Source organism: Hyperolius riggenbachi, chromosome 4 (assembly GCF_040937935.1).
Source record: "Hyperolius riggenbachi isolate aHypRig1 chromosome 4, aHypRig1.pri, whole genome shotgun sequence".
Taxonomy (NCBI): Eukaryota; Metazoa; Chordata; class Amphibia; order Anura; family Hyperoliidae; genus Hyperolius; species Hyperolius riggenbachi.
The window spans coordinates 111,916,092-111,936,542 of record NC_090649.1 but is presented as its reverse complement, the minus strand read 5'-3'; the positions used below and the strand labels follow the sequence as shown (position 1 = coordinate 111,936,542).

The 20,451-nt window shown below is 43.8% G+C and overlaps 1 protein-coding gene across 1 annotated transcript; it reads right to left on the bottom strand.

Moving 5' to 3' along the window:
- Positions 1–5,621: 5,621 nt before the first annotated feature.
- Positions 5,622–20,059, bottom strand: LOC137504688 (alpha-1,4-N-acetylglucosaminyltransferase-like). The gene is made up of 2 exons (XM_068233271.1): positions 19,649–20,059; positions 5,622–6,203 (listed from the first exon to the last, which is right to left on the bottom strand). The coding sequence occupies exons 1-2, from the start codon at positions 19,886–19,888 to the stop codon at positions 5,622–5,624; spliced, it is 822 nt and encodes a 273-aa protein (XP_068089372.1). The 5' UTR covers positions 19,889–20,059.
- Between the last annotated feature and the right edge of the window lie 392 nt (positions 20,060–20,451).

Below are 20,451 nucleotides of genomic sequence, written 5' to 3'. Positions count from 1 at the left end.
GGGCGCCCGACAGGAAAAAAGGGCGCCGGAGAAAAATAACGTTTTATAAGCGGCGCCCAGAGACTTTTACTGTTTTATAACTGCTTCTCATGATTACACATTATTTTATGATTTATAATTTTTTAAACATTATTTTTAAACGAAAAACAGTACAATCTTTTTTAAAACATTATTTTTAAACGAAAAACAGCACAATATTTTTTTCACACGTTATTAATGCTTATCACAGGGGGGTCTTAGGTTTAGGCACCACCAGGGGGGTCTTAGGTTTAGGCACCACCAGGAGGGTCTTAGGTTTAGGCACCACCAGGGGGGTCTTAGGTTTAGGCATCAACAGGGGGGTCTTAGGTTTAGGCACCACCAGGGGAGTCTTAGGTTTAGGCACCACCAGGGGAGTCTTAGGTTTAGGCACCATCAGGGGAGTCTTAGGTTTAGGCACCACCAGGGGGGTCTTAGGTTTAGGCACCAACACGGGGGTCTAGGGGTTAGGGGTAGGTACAGGGATGGTTACTTACTATTTTTTTTTAAACGTTATTATACGTTTCACTTTTTAAACGGAAGATTAACGTTTTCACAATTGCCAATTTCATGCACATTATTTAATGATTTATAACTTTATAAAACATTATTTTTAAACGAAATATAGTACATTATATTTTTAAACGTTATCCATGTTTATCGTTTAAAACCCGGCGCCCTTTTTTCCCAGCGCCCCTCTTTAACGTACGCAGTGATAGGAAGTCCGGACCTTTTTAAGGATTCGGATCATTTGAATAGGATCATTGAAAAGATTCGGAACTTTGAACCAAATGATTTGAATCATTTAACTAGGGAAGCAGACTGGGTGAAATGACTAGCAGGACAGGACTTTCCCTGCACTGTACATTCTGTATGTTCCTGTTTCTTCCAGACAGACATCCACTGTGAACCGAATCTTTCATTGTGATGATCCGGATGATTCGACTCACAAAAATGATCAAATGAACCGGACAACACTACAGTTCCACCACGAGTCACCACAGTGCAGTGAATATTAATTAGCCATGTGGCTGGCCAATGAGGAGGAGGGGAGACCTCCTTCTTCAACATTACTGAGCATGTGCAAACAGTCTAACGTGGCTTTAGCCCAGTATATCGTACAGCATGCAGCACTTTGTTTAAACGTGCTGCGTTACTATGTAACGCAACGTGTGCACTGTGAACAGCACATTGATTTTACAGTGCTGTGAGTTAGGCTGCGTTACTGGCTGCTGTAACGTCCCACTGGCTTCTAATGGTCCCCCGCAGACATCCTGTGCCCACACAGCCTCTCCCCGATGCTCCGGCCCCGCCTCCAGTTCACTTCTGGAATTTCAGACTTTAAAGTCTGACAACCACTGTGCCTGCGTTGCCGTGTCCTCGCTCCCGCAGATGTCACCAGGAGCGCACGGTGCAGACACAGACCATGCAGGGCCTGTGTAGTACACTCCTGGTGACATCAGTGGCAGCTAGCACACGGCAACGCAGGCACAGTGGTTTTCAGACTTTAAAGTCTGAAATTCCAGAAGTGAACTGGAGGCGGGGCCGGAGCATCGGTGAGTGGCTGTGTGGGCACAGGATGTCTGCGGGGGACCATTAAAAGCCCAGGGTAAGTTCAACACATTTTCCCCCGACCCCCCTACAGTATCCCTTTAACTACCTAGAGCCCGTTTTTAAATGGGCTTAGGTAGCCTAGTATTACAAATAAAAGAAGAACAGAGTAGCCAGGCAGCTCGGGGTGACGCAAAACCACATGGAAAGGGATAGGGGATTAAAAGAGACTGAAAAAGTCCCCCTACTCAAAAGCAATTCTTAGTGTGTTCTGCCTTCTTAAAACAGAAGTTATTTGCAATAATTCAGCTTTAAAGGGAACCCGAAGCGAGTAAAATTATTTAAAATAAACACATGATAATAGCTTCAAATGAATATTACATACTAACCTCACTGTCAGTTCCTCTCAGAAGGTCACCATTTTTTTCTTACAGTGATCCCTTCCAATTCTGACAATATTTTGTTAGAATGGAAATATACCAGTTGTTGTCAGTTATATATCAGCAGCTGTCAGTTACAACTGAATATGCAAGGTAATGTCCATGTTTCCCTATGGCTCAAGTGGGTGATGTTACAGTTTAACAGTGTGCTGACCAGGAAGCTGTTATGGGGTAATGGCCATTTTTAAAAATCACAGTGTACAAATGGGATGCATGAGAGGAGAGAGAGTTTCATTCGTTTTATTTTTAGTTCAGGCTCTCTTTAAATGTACATCTGTGGTTATCCCCAATGCACTGCTACTGAATATGCAAATTATCACTTTATACCCCTGAAGCCAGGCTAGCATCCAGAACCACTGGCGTATAGTAAACCTATACCTTTAAATTTTACAAAGCCGCACCAACCCCACATGCAGGCAGCCTGTTTCAGTCTTTTGGTCCTCCTCAGTGCATGGCAGGGATTGATATGGCTCTATAGGATAGGGCTTGGACCAGTACACCAGCGTAACCAAGCAGCTCAGGGTGACCCAAACCACTAGGAAAGTGTAGTGGACTTAAAAAGACCAAAAAGCCCTCCTGCAAAAAAGCAATGATTAGTGTGTTCTGCCTTCTTAAAACAGAAATTATTTGCAATGATTCCGCTTTAAGTGAACATCTGTAATGTGGGAATGGTGTAGCTCTGTAAAATTTAAAGCTATAGGTTTGCTATAAACCAGTGGTTCTGGATTCAATATACACCATCACCATGCTATACACCAGCGGTTCTGGACTCAAATAGCTCTGGTACACTCCTTCTGCTTGTCCCCATGGTAACACTTATTACTCTGCTTGGTGCCTGTGGATAAGTATACAATTAATAAATTTACAGTTTGTGCGTAAGGATAAAGTATTTGTGCTTACAATGCATGGTCAGGATCATTTTTAGGGGTGGGCGAGGCAGGTTACCACCTAGGGTAAAGTGGTGGAGAGAGGATAAGTGGGGGAGTGGAGGGGGAAGAAGCATGGCCTGTGAAGAGAGTGTAGTGGATGTGGTTGAAATGACTCACCTGAATGTGGTTGAAGGACACACAAGGTCCATCTTCCTCTTTGGTGACCTGGTTTCCATGACTGCATGGCATCACTCTTCATGTGATCCACCTCCACTGGGGGGTTTACAGTGGGTTGCAAAAGTATTTGGCCCCCTTGAAGTTTTCCACATTTTGTCATATTACTGCCACAAACATGAATCAATTTTATTGGAATTCCACATGAAAGACCAATACAAAGTGGTGTACACGTGAGAAGTAGAATGAAAATCATACATGATTCCAAACATTTTTTTACAAATCAATAACTGCAAAGTGGGGTGTGTATAATTATTCCTACCCACCTTTGGTCTGAGTGCAGTCAGTTGCCCATAGACATTGCCTGATGAGTGCTAATGACTAAATAGAGTGGACCTGTGTGTAATCTAATGTCAGTACAAATACAGCTGCTCTGTGACGGCCTCAGAGGTTGTCTAAGAGAATATTGGGAGCAACAACACCATGAAGTCCAAAGAACACACCAGACAGGTCAGGGATAAAGTTATTGAGAAATTTAAAGCAGGCTTAGGCTACAAAAAGATTTCCAAAGCCTTGAACATCCCACGGAGCACTGTTCAAGCGATCATTCAGAAATGGAAGGAGTATGGCACAACTGTAAACCTACCAAGACAAGGCCTTCCACCTAAACTCACAGGTCAAACAAGGAGAGCGCTGATCAGAAATGCAGTCAAGAGGCCCATGGTGACTCTGGACGAGCTGCAGAGATCTACAGCTCAGGTGGGGGAATCTGTCCACAGGACAACTATTAGTCGTGCACTGCACAAAGTTGGACTTTATGGAAGAGTGGCAAGAAGAAAGCCATTGTTAACAGAAAAGCATAAGATCTCCCATTTGCAGTTTGCCACAAGCCATGTGGGGGACACAGTAAACATGTGGAAGAAGGTGCTCTGGTCAGATGAGACCAAAATGGAACTTTTTCGCCAAAATGCAAAACACTTTGTGTGGCGGAAAACTAACACTGCACATCACTCGAACACACCATCCCTACTGTCAAATATGCTCTGGGGTTGCTTCTCTTCAGCAGGGACAGGGAAGCTGGTCAGAGTGGATGGGAAGATGGATGGAGCCAAATACAGGGCAATCTTGGAAGAAAACCTCTTGGAGTCTGCAAAAGACTTGAGACTGGGGCGGAGGTTCACCTTCCAGCAGGACAACAACCCTAAACATAAAGCCAGGGCAACAATGGAATGGTTTAAAACAAACCATATCCATGTGTTAGAATGGCCCACTCAAAGTCCAGATCTAAATTCAATCGAGAATCTGTGGCAAGATCTGAAAACTGCTGTTAACAAACGCTGTCCATCTAATCTGACTGAGCTGGAGCTGTTTTGCAAAGAAGAATGGGCAAGGATTTCAGTCTCTAGATGTGCAAAGCTGGTAGAGACATACCCTAAAAGACTGGCTGCTGTAATTCCAGAAAAAGGTGGTTCTACAACGTATTGACTCAGGGGGCTGAGTAATTATGCACACCCCACTTTGCAGTTATTGATTTGTAAAAAATGTTTGGAATCATGTATGATTTTCGCTCCACTTCTCACATGTACACCACTTTGTATTGGTCTTTCATGTGGAATTCCAATAAAATTGATTCATGTTTGTGGCAGTAATGTGACAAAATGTGGAAAACTTCAAGGGGGCCAAATACTTTTGCAAGCCACTGTATATGATGAGTTACACCACTCCAGCCATTGGAGATTAGGACATTGAAGAGGAAGACATAGTGCATGCATCACTTCCACCACTGGATCTTCAGAGACATTGGGTCACTTTACTCCTCACTCTTCTGCACTCTCTGCATGAAGAGGGAGCTCTGGCTATCTAATACTGGGGGCTGTATATGGCTTCCTATGCTGGGAGCTCCTCTGCCTACCTAAATCTGATGGCTACTATAGCTACCAATGCATCAATTAGCTTGGAACTTCATTTTTTCCAACTCCACTATATGTGGTGGGTCAGGCAGATTTACCTGTTTTGGAGGGTGCCCTACACAGAGATTCCCCAGACATACATGATGTACCTTCCCAAGTTTAGAACAGTTGTATTATTTGAAACAACAAAATGTACTGGTAAAGCTGCATACATTTGGCCATCTCCAGTCAGTTCCCAATCAGGTGAGCTTCTTTGCATACCAGGTTATGATTGGTTGCTACAGACTTGTGAAACACTATATAAAACGGGTATTGTTGCATTGAATATAACAGTATGCTGCATGGCATGAACAAAAGCCGGAGGGGCTCGAAACGGCGGGCTAATGCCACTCTAGAAGCATTTTTAATGTAACCTTTTTAAATGTTTTCTATACAATAGAGTTGATATTTCTATAAAGCATCTGTGCTGGATTAAAGTGGATGTTACATGAGTCCCATTGATACATGGGTAAATCATTGCACGCTTTTACGCCCAGGTTATTTGAGTGCTGCCTTACTTTTCTTTTTGGACTAAAGAAAAGAAACTTATGAAGCACTGATATACTATTTTTACACGTTTTTTTCTTTGAAGAAAGTGAAGTTAACCAGATGACAATTGTTTAGCCATTAGTCTGTTTTGCAACCAAGTCATATGTAGAAGGACAATACTTTTGATAGAGGTGCTCTACCAGTGTATTGCTCCTAGGAACCATGAATTTATGTTCATTGCGATTCATGTAACTCCAGAGGTGGACACCATAGGACTCATTAAATGTTGGCTCTTTGTCCCAAACTTCATAGTAGCGTTTCCATGTTGGAAAAGATACAGGATAGAAACGCTCAATTTTTAGGCCTTTGATGTTTCCACAAATAAAGTCATTCGAATTATCTGAAGGAATAGTACAAAGCTGCTTTGCCATACGAGTTAACAGGCTTGGGCCTTGGAACCCCCATATTTCACCACGATAATTCTGAACAAAATCTTCCATGCACTTCCATATAAATTCATAATGGGAAGAAAATCCAAAAGCACTATTGGCAAAACTACCACTTCCTTCTCTGGCCAGGAAGTACTGATGTGGTATCTGCCGAAGTGAGATGATGTCTGAGTCCAAATAAATACCACCATGTTTCCAGATCAGAGCCAATCTGCATCCATCAGCACTAACGTGGGTCCAATATACTTCCCGTTTTGGGTCCACCTGTAAAAACAATGAAGGCAGCTAGGTGAGAAAGCATCAGCATGTTAAGCTTTAGACAATCTAAGACAAAATTGTCCATCTGCAGAAATCTGTTCATTGCCAGGCAAAACATTTTATGGTCAGCATAAGAATGTGGGGACTCTGTCAACAACAATTTGGTTTCCTTTTTCTAAAAACAACTAGTTGTTACATTGCTTAATGATCATCCTTTTTTAACAGGCAGAGTACTTCGTTAAAATAAGATAAAAATGGTGCAGGAGCCATTGAGGAAAAAAGAGCGCCGCCAGAAGCGCCCATTATGAAAAACGCCGTTTGCGGCAAAGAAGGGAAATTCGGGCTAATGGCGGTGCATATCGGCATGCCTTGTTGCCTGTGATTTTATCAGGCAGACAGGCACCTTTGGACACATTTACCTCCTTTGCCACGAATTGCGGCTTTGCAGTGACACCTTCGGGCACCCAAATTTACTTTCTTTGCTGCACATTGCTTATTTATATTGTAACAATATGTTACACAGCACTCTACAGAGCACATGGAGCCAGTCATCCCAGTCCAAGCACAAAAACATTTTCTAGTCTCACAGGAAAATTCCACTCATTTTTATTGGATTAGACAATGAATATGAATAGGGTTATGTATGTCCGTTGAAATGTTTCTGTCCCTCAAAGTTTTCAGCAGCTCAACTTCTATATACCGATCTTCTTCAAATTCTACTTCTTGTCAATATCTAGAATTAGTCAGAGAGAAAAATAGAGTGATGGAATGTGTGACTGAGAGATACAAAGATAACACTGTCATATTCACAAACAAAAAGAATGTCAGGTGTCTGCCAGTGATAAATTGTTTAACTTTGTAAGCACAGGAGGACCTTTTTTGAAAGTACATGAAACCATTTCCTCATGCAGTCCTGCCTGTCAAGGATAGTTTGCTCTGTCACAAATCAATGCCCCCGCCCAATATCACATTCTCTGTTGAAGGCACTTCAATAGCACCTGTCCGCAAGGCTCAGTGCTTAGGTATAATGACTCGACTCATTGAATCCACGAATTGTTAAATAATCCTCCTCTTGTCATCTTAAAAAAAAAACTCCCACAGGGTTGCGTGCGTGTGTGGGTCACGGTTGCATGCATGGGTCATGGGCACGACAGTGTCAGTTATATAAAGACATAAATCTGACTGGAAAGTGTAATGGTTAAGGGCTCTGCCTCTGACACAGGAGACCAGGGCTTTCCTGTTCAGTAAGCCAACACCTGTTCACCTGTTCAGTAAGCAGTCACAGAGGCACCATAAATACTATTAGAGGAGCCTACACTCTATCCCCTATGCTGTCAATGCATTTTCTATTGATCTGAGGAAGTGGGCCATGACCCGTGAAATGCGTTGTCACATTGCTTCTTGAATAAACATTTCCCAGTCGAACTGGTGTATATCTTCTGGAGAGGTAAGCGATTACCTCTCTTTATTATTATTATTTATATTTTAAAACACTAAAATATAACACACATTGAGTGCCTCCATCCTACCCATTACAAATATAGTGTTGGACTTTCTTTTAAAGGGGACCTGAGGTGAGAGACATATGGAGGCTGCCATATTTATTTCCCTTTAAACAATGTTGTTACGATTCATGTTGTATCATCTCCTGCCTGCTGGTGGTGGTATTGAGTTGGACTGCCCTGGACTTCCACTATCCACCAGCAGGTGGCTTATCATTACATTTAAGGACTTGCAGTTCTTTGTATGGCCTGCAGAGGCCTCTAATGTGTCTCTGATCAATTACCACCAGCTGCTTCCTATTACATGGACTATATAAGGCCCGGTTCACACTTGCGGTGGCCCTCCGGAATCGCCGTGCCGGAGCCGCACCGCCTGCAGAACGGACGGAACGGACGCACGGCATAGCAATTAAAGCCTATGCGTCCGTTCACATGGGTCCGTTCTGCAGAACCGGAGCCGGACCGGATCCGGGCCGGATCCGGACTCCGGCCTCCGTTCCAACATGCGCTATTTTTTCATCCGGCCCCTCCGGCAGCCGTATCCGGGGCGGAGCCGGACTGCACCATCCGGCCAATACAAACAGATGGGAACCGGAGGCCGCACAACACACTGGCTGAGAAATCCGGATGTTCTACCCCACTTCCTATGCGGATTTTTGCGGCGATATTGGCTGGGGACACATGGGCAAGCATTTTGGAGTGGAGCAGCACGAGCTGGAGGTGTTGGCAGGATGTTGGCAGCATGTCGGAGGTGGAGGTGAGTGCTAAACAGCAGAGGGCCTGATTCCACAGGTCCCCCTTCTGCTGACCTCCCAGACCCCAACCTTTTTTTTTTTTTTTACGTTAACTTTGCCAAACGGATCCGGATCGCATCCTGATTACCACCTGATGCAACCTGACCGGATCCGGATCGGATCCGGATCAGAACCGTACGGTTCCGATCCGGATCCGGTCCGGATCCGGTCAGGTCATCCGGTCCGTTTGGCAAACAACCGCTAATGTGAACCGGGCCTAAGTCTGCCTCTTCCTGCAAGGTATTGCCAGAACTTCCTTGCTACAGGTCTGAGTCTCTGGTCACCTCTGTTATCTGTTACCTGGTTTCCTGTACCTGCTCTGTGATCTGATTACCTGCTGCTGAACCTTTGCCTGTCCTGACTCTGCTTCTGTCTATTCCTTTGTACCTTGTATGTATCTGATTACCCGTTGCTGACTCTGTTATTTCCGTTTTGACCTGTCTTTGCCTGCTCCCTTTAATACCGCGTTATTGTGTATATATATTTGCTTGTACATATATATCTCCTGCACACAGTTTGTAGATAGATAGATAGTCAGGGTTTTGGTTATATGTGTGCACACTGTTTTGTTTGGTTTTGCGGGAGATTCACTGTATATATTGTTTGCATATGGTTGTATGTTTTTTGCATGATTTGGTTCTTAATAAAACACCTTTTTGCACATTCCTGTCTCAGTATCAGTGTTTCTGCAAACTGTGGTCATTCCTTGCAATACCTGTTTTTGTTCTGTAACAAATGTACATTGCCTTGCTGTCCTGCTCATCTAATACTGCCTCTAATACTTTTAGCCATATACCCTGAACCAGCATGTAGATCACATGTTTATAACATCAATCTGACAAGTTTAGCTGTATGCTCTGTGATTTAAACCCTACTAACCAGAAAGATCAGCAGGACTGCCAGGCAACTGATATTGATTAAAGGGAATAAATATGGCAGCCTCAATTTTACTCTCACCTCCAATTCCTTTTAAATTCCCTGCTACACCCAGGGCAGTCATCAGGGGGGGACAACTGACACTGCAGTGAGGGGCCCAGGGCTTCTGGGGGCCCTGCCTCCCCTCAAAGAGCTGGAAGGGCCGCATGTGCTGGCTGTGAGCCTGCGGCTCACTAACCAGCACACCGCATTCCAGCACTGAGAAGAGTGACATCAGCACTTGAAAGTGGGGAGCAGATGAGTGAGCCCGCTACAGCGGACTTTCTATACCGGGGCACCACCTATATCTGGCAACAGGTTACCTATACTGGGCCACCACCTATACCTGGCTACCTATACTGGGGCACCACCTATACTTAGCTACCTATACTGGGTGCACCTGTACCTGGCTAACCTATACTGGTGCACCACCTATACCAGGCTATCTATATTCTGGCCTATACTGGGGCCCCAGCTGTACCAGGCTACCTATACTGGGGGCATCTACACAAGGCTTCCTATACTGGGGCACCACCTATAACTGGCTACTTATACTGGGGGAACCTATACCTGGCTACCTATACTGGGGTACCTATGCCTGGATACCTATACTGGGGGCACCTATACCTGGCTAGAGCAGGGGGCAAGCTGAGACAGAAGAGTACAAGAGGTTAAGAGGCACAGCAGGAAAAGAGGCAGACAAAATAGGCCCAGGCAGAAAAGAGATGAGACGGGAACATGAAGTCACACAGAGGGACACAAAAGAGGCACAAACTGAGGTGAGACAGAGGGACAAAACAGGCACAGGAATAAAAGAGAGGGACAAAAGAGAACCAATAAAGGACAAGAACGGACTTACAAGTCTCTATCTCATTTGTTAACTGGGGACTACCTGTATTTTGTTAGTATTTGCCTCCACCCACAACATGCCATGGTCACGCCCACTTTTCCCACATCATGCTGTGCATACCGCTTTCTTTAGTGTCGGAGCCATGTACACTTTGCGCACGGACACTGGGGTGGGGTGGCTAGTGGGTGGGCACAGCAACCAGTGGTGGGCCCAGGTAGGGAGGGCCCAGGCCTGATGATGTGTGAGGGGCCCCAAAATTTCTGATGATGGCCCTGACCACACCCACAGATGTATAAACATCATGTAAACCAATACCCCAGCACAACATTCAACATAAGGTAATGCATGTTACCCATGAAAAAGAAAATGCCCTCTGAGAGCTAAAAAAAAGTAATTTACTAATGAATAAAGTCTTAAAACATAAACTGCATCAAATAACTAGCATTAAAAGCAATAAGGCAATTATAGATGTATATTTTTTCCAGATTAAACTCAGTGAGCCCAATCAATTTCTCGCTTTTTCTCTTAATTTTTCACAGAATTTTCTTTCTTGTTGGTGGCTTTCAGGGCATTTTATTGATAAGATGTGAAAATATCACCTAGGAAACACTTAGGAGAAAAAGTGTATTGGGAACAGTGAACCAGATAGGACAGATCATTACATTGCCCTTCAGATCTCTATAAGACCATACATTACAGTACTCATTTCAGGGATCCAAGTAGCACAATTATGTTAATCAGTGGAGTATACAGTATTTACAGTGGGTTGCAAAAGTATTTGGCCCCCTTGAAGTTTTCCACATTTGGTCACATTACTGCCACAAACATGAATCAATGTTATTGGAATTCCACATGAAAGACCAATACAAAGTGGTGTACACGTGAGAAGTGGAACGAAAATCATACATCATTCCAAACATTTTTTACAAATCAATAACTGCAAAGTGGGGTGTGCGTAATTATTCAGCCCCCTGAGTCAATACTTTGTAGAACCACCTTTTGCTGCAATTACAGCTGCCAGTCTTTTAGGGTATGTCTCTACCAGCTTTGCACATCTAGAGACTGAAATCCGTGCCCCTTCTTCTTTGCAAAACAGCTCCAGATCAGTCAGATTACATAGACAGCATTTGTGAACAGCAGTTTTCAGATCTTGCCACAGATTCTCAATTGGATTTAGATCTGGACTTTGACTGGGCCATTCTAACACATAGATATGTTTTGTTTTAAACCATTCCATTGTTGCCCTGGCTTTATGTTTAGGGTCATTATCCTGCTGGAAGGTGAACCTCCTCCCCAGTCTCAAGTCTTTTGCAGTCTCCAAGAGGTTTTCTTCCAAGTTTGCCCTGTATTTGGCTCCATCCTTCTTCCCATCACCTCTGAACAGCTTCCCTGTCCCTGCTGAAGAAATGCACCGCCCGAGCATGATGCTGCCACCACCATATTTGACAGTGGGGATGGTGTGTTCAGAGTGATGTGCGGTGTTAGTTTTCCGCCACACATAGTGTTTTGCATTTTGGCCAAAAAGTTCCATTTTGGTCTCATCTGATCAGAGCACCTTCTTCCACATGGTTGCTGTGTCCCCCACATGGCTTGTGGCAAACTGTAAATGGGACTTCTTATGCTTTCTGTTAACAATGGCTTTCTTCTTGCCACTCTTCCATAAATGCCAACTTTGTACAGTGCATGACTAATAGTTGTCCTATGGACATAGTCTCCCACCTGAGCTGTAGATCTCTGCAGCTCATCCAGAGTCACCATGGGCCTCTTGACTGCATTTCTGATCAACGCTCTCCTTGATCGGCCTGTGAGTTTAGGTGAATGGCCTTGTCTTGGTAGGTTTACAGTTGTGCCATACTCCTTCCATTTCTGAATGATCGCTTGAACAGTGCTCCGTGGGATGTTCAAGGATTTGGAAATCTTTTTGTAGCCTAAGCCTGCTTTAAATATCTCAATAACTTGATCCCTGACCTGTCTTGTGTGTTCTTTGGACTTCACGGTGTTATTGCTCCCAATATTCTCTTAGACAACCTCTGAGGGTCTCACAGAGCAGCTGTATTTGTACTGACATTAGATTACACACAGGTGCACTCTATTTAGTCATTAGTACTCATCAGGCAATGTCTATAGGCAACTGACTGCACTCAGATCAAAGGGGGCCGAATAATTACGCACACACCACTTTGCAGTTATTTATTTGTAAAAAAAATTTGGAATCATGTATGATTTTCGTTCCACTTCTCATGTATACACCACTTTGTATTGGTCTTTCACGTGGAATTCCAATACAATTGATTCATGTTTGTGGAAGTAATATGACAAAATGTGGAAAACTTCAAGGGGGCCGAATACTTTTGCAACCCACTGTAGATACATTTTGATGCATGTCCAACTGTGGAACAGTGTAGCAGTATTTTTTTTTTATCAGACACACATTTTAGCCAGTGCTCATTAAAACCTACAACTTTATAGTCATGTCTTGAGGTCAGAAATAAACTATCAGCAAAAGATGACATTCCCATTTCTTCGAAACCAAAACATTTCAATTTTCCACTCAAAAACAGACCAAATTTGTGGGTGTGCAGTTGGAGAGCAGTAGAGTAGCACTCAGTCGAGGAGGAGGACGACAGCGAAGAGGATGTAGGAGGAGGAGTAGGAGGAAAAGAAGAGGAGGTGGCAACAGGCCTGCCTGCAAGCCGTGGAGGTGTCACCACCAAGTCCGCTGCACAGCCACATACTCCATGCTTGCCAGCTGTCACCAGGTTTACCCAATGTGCCGTGTAAGTAATATATCTGCCTGACCATGCTTTGCAGACCAGGCATCCGTTGTCGGATGGACCCTTGGCCCAATGCTTTGTGCCAGAGATGACACCACTTGCCTTTCAACATCACGGTACAGTTTGGGTATCACCTTTTTGGAAAAATAATTGCGGCCTGGTATCTTCCACTGCAGTGTCCCAATCGCCACAAATTTTCAGAGGGCCTCAGAGACCACCAGCTTTTATGGTAACAGCTGGCAGGCTAACATTTCCGCCAAGCCAGCTGTTAGACGCGGGGAAAGGGGGTGACTTGCAGACATTGGCTTCTTCCGCTCAAATATTTCCTTAATGGAGATCTGGGTGCTGTGGACAGAGGAACAGGAAATGCTCAAGGTGGGAGGTGGAGTGGAGGAGGGTGGCTGTGAAGGTGCAAGGGTAGCAGAGGATAAAGCGGCTGAAGATGCTGCACCTAGAGGAGGAAGAGGAGGCAGAGGGTGGCTTTGCGTTTGTGTGCTGCTTTTTCTCATGTGCTCATCATCCTATTGGTGTTTGCGCTTAAAGATCAAGTTTCTTCGTAAGGCACTTGTCCCTATGTGGGTGTTGCTTTTTCCACCACTTTTTGGTGGCAGAGATTACAGATGGCATCGCTGTAATCTGAGGCAAAGACACAAAAAAATGTCCACACTGGTGAGCTCTGGGATGATGGCATTTTGGAGGTGGCAGCAGCAGCTGGCGTTGGCTGGCTGTCCCTAGGTAGTGATACATGCTGCCGGACACTGCCATGAGCTGTTTCCGACGAGCTTCCACTGCTTCTTACAGCAACTTGTCTACTCCTCTCTGACTCCCCCTCTGAACTGTCCCCTGTTCATCTTGTCTTCTGGGATCCTACGTGACATCTATGCCATGATCATCATCATCCACAGCTTCACTTGTATCTGACACCTCCTAAACTGCACCAACAACAGGTACTTCATCATCCTCACACCTTACGTCCATAGTAACGTCGCCTAGCTGTGACATATGATGTGGTATAACATCCTTAGCATCTTCATCTTGTAACAGTAATGGTTGTGAATCAGTAAATTCCCCACAAACATGTGTGAATATCTCCTGCGACATCTGAAGTGGAGCGGCTGTGGTGCTAGTAGTAGCGGTGGTGGCTGCCGGCTGAGTGTTAAGTAGTTGTGGGGTTTCCGAATCGGAGCAGGAGAAGGAAGATATTTCACGGTTCCATGTGGAAGCTGAGGAAGATGAGGTGTTCTGTGTTAAATAGTCAACTATGTCCTCACAATCTTGGGGTTTGAGGGTATGTGCCCTCTGAACACTGTACTTTGGTCGAGGGCCACACAAAATCATGCCAGCACGACCTCGAACAGACTTGCGGGGTGGCCTGCCTCTGCCTGTTATTTTTTCCATATTGGGGGAATGCGGTACTACTAACAATATTCAATAGTGGTAGACAGTGGGCTTAATTCACTAAAACGTAGCACGCCAGTAAAAAGCCGCTTGTCACGTGCAAACTGCCTCTCCGTGCACTAATGCGCGCGTAAGAGTTTGCGCACGTAAAGTTTAGCGCGCATCAAGTTTAGCGCGTGTAAAGTTCGCACTACTTCGCTTGCAAAATCAGCCGCTTTGTGTTCTAACTAGTGTGATAAGCATACTTTGCACGCAAAGCAGCTGATTTTGCACGCGAACTAGTGCGCGTAAAACTTTACACGCGCAAACTTTTACATGCACTAAAATAGCTCAATAACAGTAACAGATTTGCCGTGAAAACTACTTAGCACCCTAGTTTGCACGTGCAAAGCTTTTAGGCGTGCTAACTGTGTTAGAACCCTTTAGTGAATCAAGCCCAGTGTGTGTAATCACAAAGAGGCACACAATCAGTGTCAAATACACAGCAGCTGTGTGTATATCACAGGGCTGTGTACTTTAACACATATAGAGATACCCTAGTACTTTCAATCACAAATACAGTTGCAAGCTAAGCACTGCTTATGATACACAGTGTGCTTGTTTGTAATAGTTAGAAGAGGATGGCAGAACTGCAAGGCCCAGCAGTGACTGTGGCCTGGCCTGTATGCAGTGTCACACACACACACACACACACACACACACACACACACACACACACACACACACACACACACACACACACTAGAACAATATGAGCCCTCAAAAGGGATTTTGTTTTGGGCTGCTTTCAGCAATAAAGAACAGCCTAGCTAACTGTCCCTGTCTCTCTGTGGGCTGTATGCAGTGTGTCACCCACAAAGAGAGCTATGCTATAGTAAGTTCAATCACAAATACAGTGGGAAGATATGCACTGGTGGTAATACAGTGTGCTGGCAGACTACTGTAAGGGCCAGCTAGGATTGTGGGCTGTATCTATGCAGTGTCATCCACAAAGAGAGTTATGCTATAGTAAGTTCAATCACAAATACAGTGGAAAGATATGCACTAGTATAATACAGTGTGCTGGTGGACTACAAATGCCAGCTGGGACTGTGGGCTGTATCTATGCAGTGTCACCCACAAAGAGAGCTATGCTAACTAGGTATGCTAGTAAGTTCAATCACAAATACAGTGGCGGCGGTAGCCCCAGAACCGCTTAATACCGATTGGCTTAAGGTTTTTGGGGGCCTTTTTTGTAGGAGATCGTGCATGCTAATGCACACACATCTCCGATTGGTAGAAAGCTGTGTTGGGGGGGGAGAAAAGGGGGGGAGGATCACTTGTGTGTTGGCATGTGCGGCCCTGCATCGAGCCCTTAAATCTGCAGTGGCCAATTTATTGAAAAATGGCCTGATCTTCAGGGGGGTTTAACACTGTGGTCCTCAAGTGGTTAATCACTAAATACAGTGAAAAGATATGCATGGGTATAAGACAGTGTGCTGGCGGACTACAAATGCCAGCTGGGACTGTGGGCTGTATCTATGCAGTGTGTCACCTACAAAGAGAGCTATGCTTTAGTAAGTTTAATAACTTGCCTACCTCATCACGCCGATGGGCGCGGACGTGGCGGCAGCCCCAGAACCGCTCAATGCCGATTTGCTTAAGGTCTTTGGGGGCCTTTTTTGTAGGAGATCGTGCATGCTAATGCGCACACATCTCCGATTGGTAGGCAGAGCTCTCCGCCTTCAGCCTCCCAACGGTGATCACTGCTATGAGACTGTTAGACGGCTAAACCGCCTTCTAATTAGCTTGTACAGTGCTGCGATCCACGGCATCACTGTACTGGGGACAGCCGTGTGACATGGCTGTCCCCTCTGTGGGCTCGGAGGTGATCCGCTGTCATAGGCTGAAGCCTATGACAGCCAATCACAGTGATTGGCGGGGGGAGGGAGGGACTAAGAGGTAAAAAAAATTAAAAGTAGGAAATTAGTAAAAAAGATAAATAAATATCAGACCCCACCAACAGAAAGCTCTGTTGGGGGGGAGAAAAGGGGGGAAGGATTACTTGTGTGCTGGCATGTGCGGCCCTGCATCGAGCACTTAAAGAGAACCTGTACTGAGTGAGATTATTTAAAATAAACACATGTGGTAACTTCAAATGAACATTGCATAGTTACCTTGCCATCAGTTCCTCTCAGAAGCTCACCATTTTCTTCTTACAGTGATCCCTTCCAGTTCTGACAACATTTTGTCAGAACTGAAATATACCAGTTGCTGTCAGTTATATATCAGTTGCTGTCAGTTACAGCTGAGAGGAAAAATGATGTGTCCATGTTTCCCTATGGCTCAAGTGGGCGATGTTACAGTTTAACTGTGTGCTAACCAGGAAGCTGTTATGGGGTAATGGCTATTTTCAAACTGGAGGATGGAGAATTCCATTGATCACAGTGGACAAACAGGACGCGGGAGAGGAAAAATAGATTGAACAGCAGACTATACAGGAGGTAAGTATGACTTGTGTATGTTTATTTTGACTTTTAATTTTCAGTACAGGTTTTCTTTAAATCTGCAGTGGCCAATTTATTGAAAAATGCCCTGATCTTTAGGGGGGTTTAACACTGTGGTCCTCAAGTGGTTAATCACAAAAATACAGTGAAAAGATATGCATGGGTATAATACAGTGTGCTGGTGGACTACAAATGCCAGCTGGGACTGTGGGCTGTATCTATGCAGTGTGTCACCCACAAAGAGAGCTATGCTTTAGTAAGTTCAATCACAAAAATACAGTGAAAAGATATGCACTGGTTTAATATAGTGTGCTGGCACAGTACAGCAAGGGCCAGCTCTGACAGACAGAGCAGCATCTGTGCCAGCACACACAAAAGTTTAGCCCAATGACAAAGTAAAGGGGGCGGATCGAACCGCCTTATCTGTTCGCTACTCGCCGCGGACTCCAACAGCTTAAATCCGCACGAACTACCCGCCCGGCGAACCGTTTGGGCCATCTCTTTCTGGCATCAGGCAATCCCCACCTGTGCCAGATATAGGGGGATCTTGCTGTATTTAGAAAACATTATATACAATGTTGCCACTGCACCCTAGACCTCATTTCGTGGCTGGTTCAGTGTCACAAACTTCTGCGTCGCCTCCAGTCTCACTGTATTTCCAGTGAGGTTTCTTATATATTTGAGTAGCACAAACCAAATTCTATGCAATTCTATGCAAAGCATGCACACAGCAGTGGAGATCCCCAGTCCCCATAAGAAATACTGTATATAAATACAGAGGGGCTGCAGCACACAACAGGAAAACAGTGATAGGGGCTGTTGGTTACGCTTGAATGCGCTTAAGCTCACCAACTGCCCCAAAGTGTCCCCAATCTGGTGAGTCCCAGAAATGCTAGTTTTTATTAGCAATCTAGTGGGAACCATTCCAAAAGCCAAAGAATAACCTAAAAGGAAATTAAAAGCACCCCACCTTCCTACTAGCTACTGACTGAACTCTCTGAGCATCACTCATTTATATGCTTGACTGTGCTAGGTGAGGTGTTTTTAATTTTCTATTGTGTGTATGTATATATATATATATATATATATATATATATATATATATATATATATATATATATATATAAAATCTGACCCTTCAGTAATCATCAGACCTCAATCAGATTCATCTGCTCAGAGAGTTTCTCACACTGCTGCAACTGTGTAACACACTGTGAGGCGAATATGTTGAGATTGGAGGCAACACAATGATAGAGATGTTTCAACCATAAACAACGTTTTCACATGGGCACTAACTGGTTTTAAACGTCCATATTTAATAGCAGATTTTGCAAAATGGAAGACATGAAAGTACAGTTGTTTGTATCCAATCGCAATACAACACAATGATAGAGATGTGCCGGAGTCAGGACAAGCAGCTTTGCATGCACTTGTTAATTCCTGTCATATAATGCCTCTGAGCCACCAATTAGTGAGTGGGAGGAGGGGGAGAACAGAGAAGACTGCAATATAAAATAAAAAATAATTACATTGAAAAGGCCTATTGACACATCCAAAAATACATACTGTACGTGTCTGTGTCTCTCTCTCTCATATAAAATCATAACGCCCTTATACAGCTACCATGTGTTGACCCTTGAACCTTGTTACTGGCACTGCATGTGGAAGTTTGGCCTGCGAAACACAGACAAGAATGAATTGTTTTTTCTTGAAGGACAACTGTAGTGAAAAGAATATGGAGGCTTCTATATTTATTTACTTTTAAGCAATGCTAGTTCCCTGGCAGCTCTGCTTATCCTCTGCCTCTAATAAATTTAGCCATAGACCCTTAACAAGCATGCAGCAAATTAGGTGCACAGATCGTGCAGGGGCCTCTTGGACACGGGAGCAACTCCAGCCCTGTTCATCTACATTAATCTGTAAAAAAAAATCTGTCTTGCTTACTATTGTTTTTTTATTAGGGAAAGAAAATTGAATACATACCTGTATTGAAATATTATTACAGTACCCTATATACTCGAATACAAGTCAACCTCATATATAAGTTGACTCCAATATTCAACCCTCTTAAGCTGGATTTTTTTATTGACTCAAGTATAAGTCTACCCAACAGCGTTAATGGCTGCACTTGGGGCTTAGGAGGGGTTAATGACTGCACTGCATACAGTATTGCAGCCATTAACCCCTCCTGTCCCTTAAGTGCAGCCAAAACCTTCTTCAGGCCCCAAAGTGCTGCAATTATTTACTCCCTTTTATGCAGCCCAATATTTCCCCCCAGCCCATTTCCTTGTTAATTGTTGTGGCCAGGACTTTCAGACCTGTGTTTTCTTGGCATTTCCTTTCCCCAAACTATCACTTACCACAGGGTAAATTGCTGCAAATGGGAATGTCACTATTAGTACACACATAACCCAGTACCCTCAGTGTTGCCCGTGACTCGTGTGTAAGTCAACCCATATACTTTTATGAAGTGAATCAGACCTACATTTCTAGACTTATACTCGAGTATATACAGTATATATCTGGAGTCAACTGCTGGAAGTTCTCTTAACTCAGCAACAATTATCTCTAGGTGCTGATAGTCAATTCATCTCTGGAAGACCATTCCTAAAATTCCACAAGTCCGATTACATCAATAAAGGAGGCATGTAACTGGCTTCATAAATTGTGTTTTTATGGTTCAGATGTATTTTTATGTGCTAATAAATGACATTTTTTATAAGTTGCCTTACCTTGTGGTACCATGGAAGAAGCGGTGTTTCAGCAAAAACCTCTTCCATTTTTAAAGGGAAGATGTAGATATTCTTAAAGGATGAGAATACTGGAAGGTATTTCTTTTTAGCTTCCTCTGAATCCATGTCTTTCAATCCTTTCATGAAGAAGACCACAGGTCTGTCCTTATACACTCGAGCTGCTGACTCAATTACACACAACACCAGAGAAGGAGGTTCCATCCTGTCTGTGGTCTCCATAAATATGACACCATTTCCTCCTCTCAGAACTTCAGATGGGCTTGAATGACTAGATGTAACATTAGTAATACTAGATCTTGCTGCTGCGGCATTTACACTCTCCAAAAATCTGTTATTCTCTTTTTGACTTTTACCGTCTTTATTATCTACTTCCTTGAGACTTGCTTTTGATGTGGACGACAAGGATGTTGAGGATGATGGTATTATTGTTGTTGTTGCTTTTGAAGTCCTAATATTCAAATTATTATTATTATTAAAAGAATTCTCATCATTTTTCTGGGAAGAATTTAATTTTGATATGAAAGTACTGAATATATTTTCCTCTGGGAAATGTATGTATTCAACTCTGTACAGGTAGCCTAAGACTACAAAAAGAAGCAGGAAGATCAGGAGTTTGTAATATTTAGTCATTGTATTTAAGATGTGGTTGTTGCACTGCAAAAGAAAAGCCAATGTAAAAGGTAACACAATATTTAATAGGCAAAGAAATAAAATGACAATGGTTCTGTGCTCAATTTTATGGAAACACAAATAGCTATGCTGATTGGGTGTGATGTTTAGAG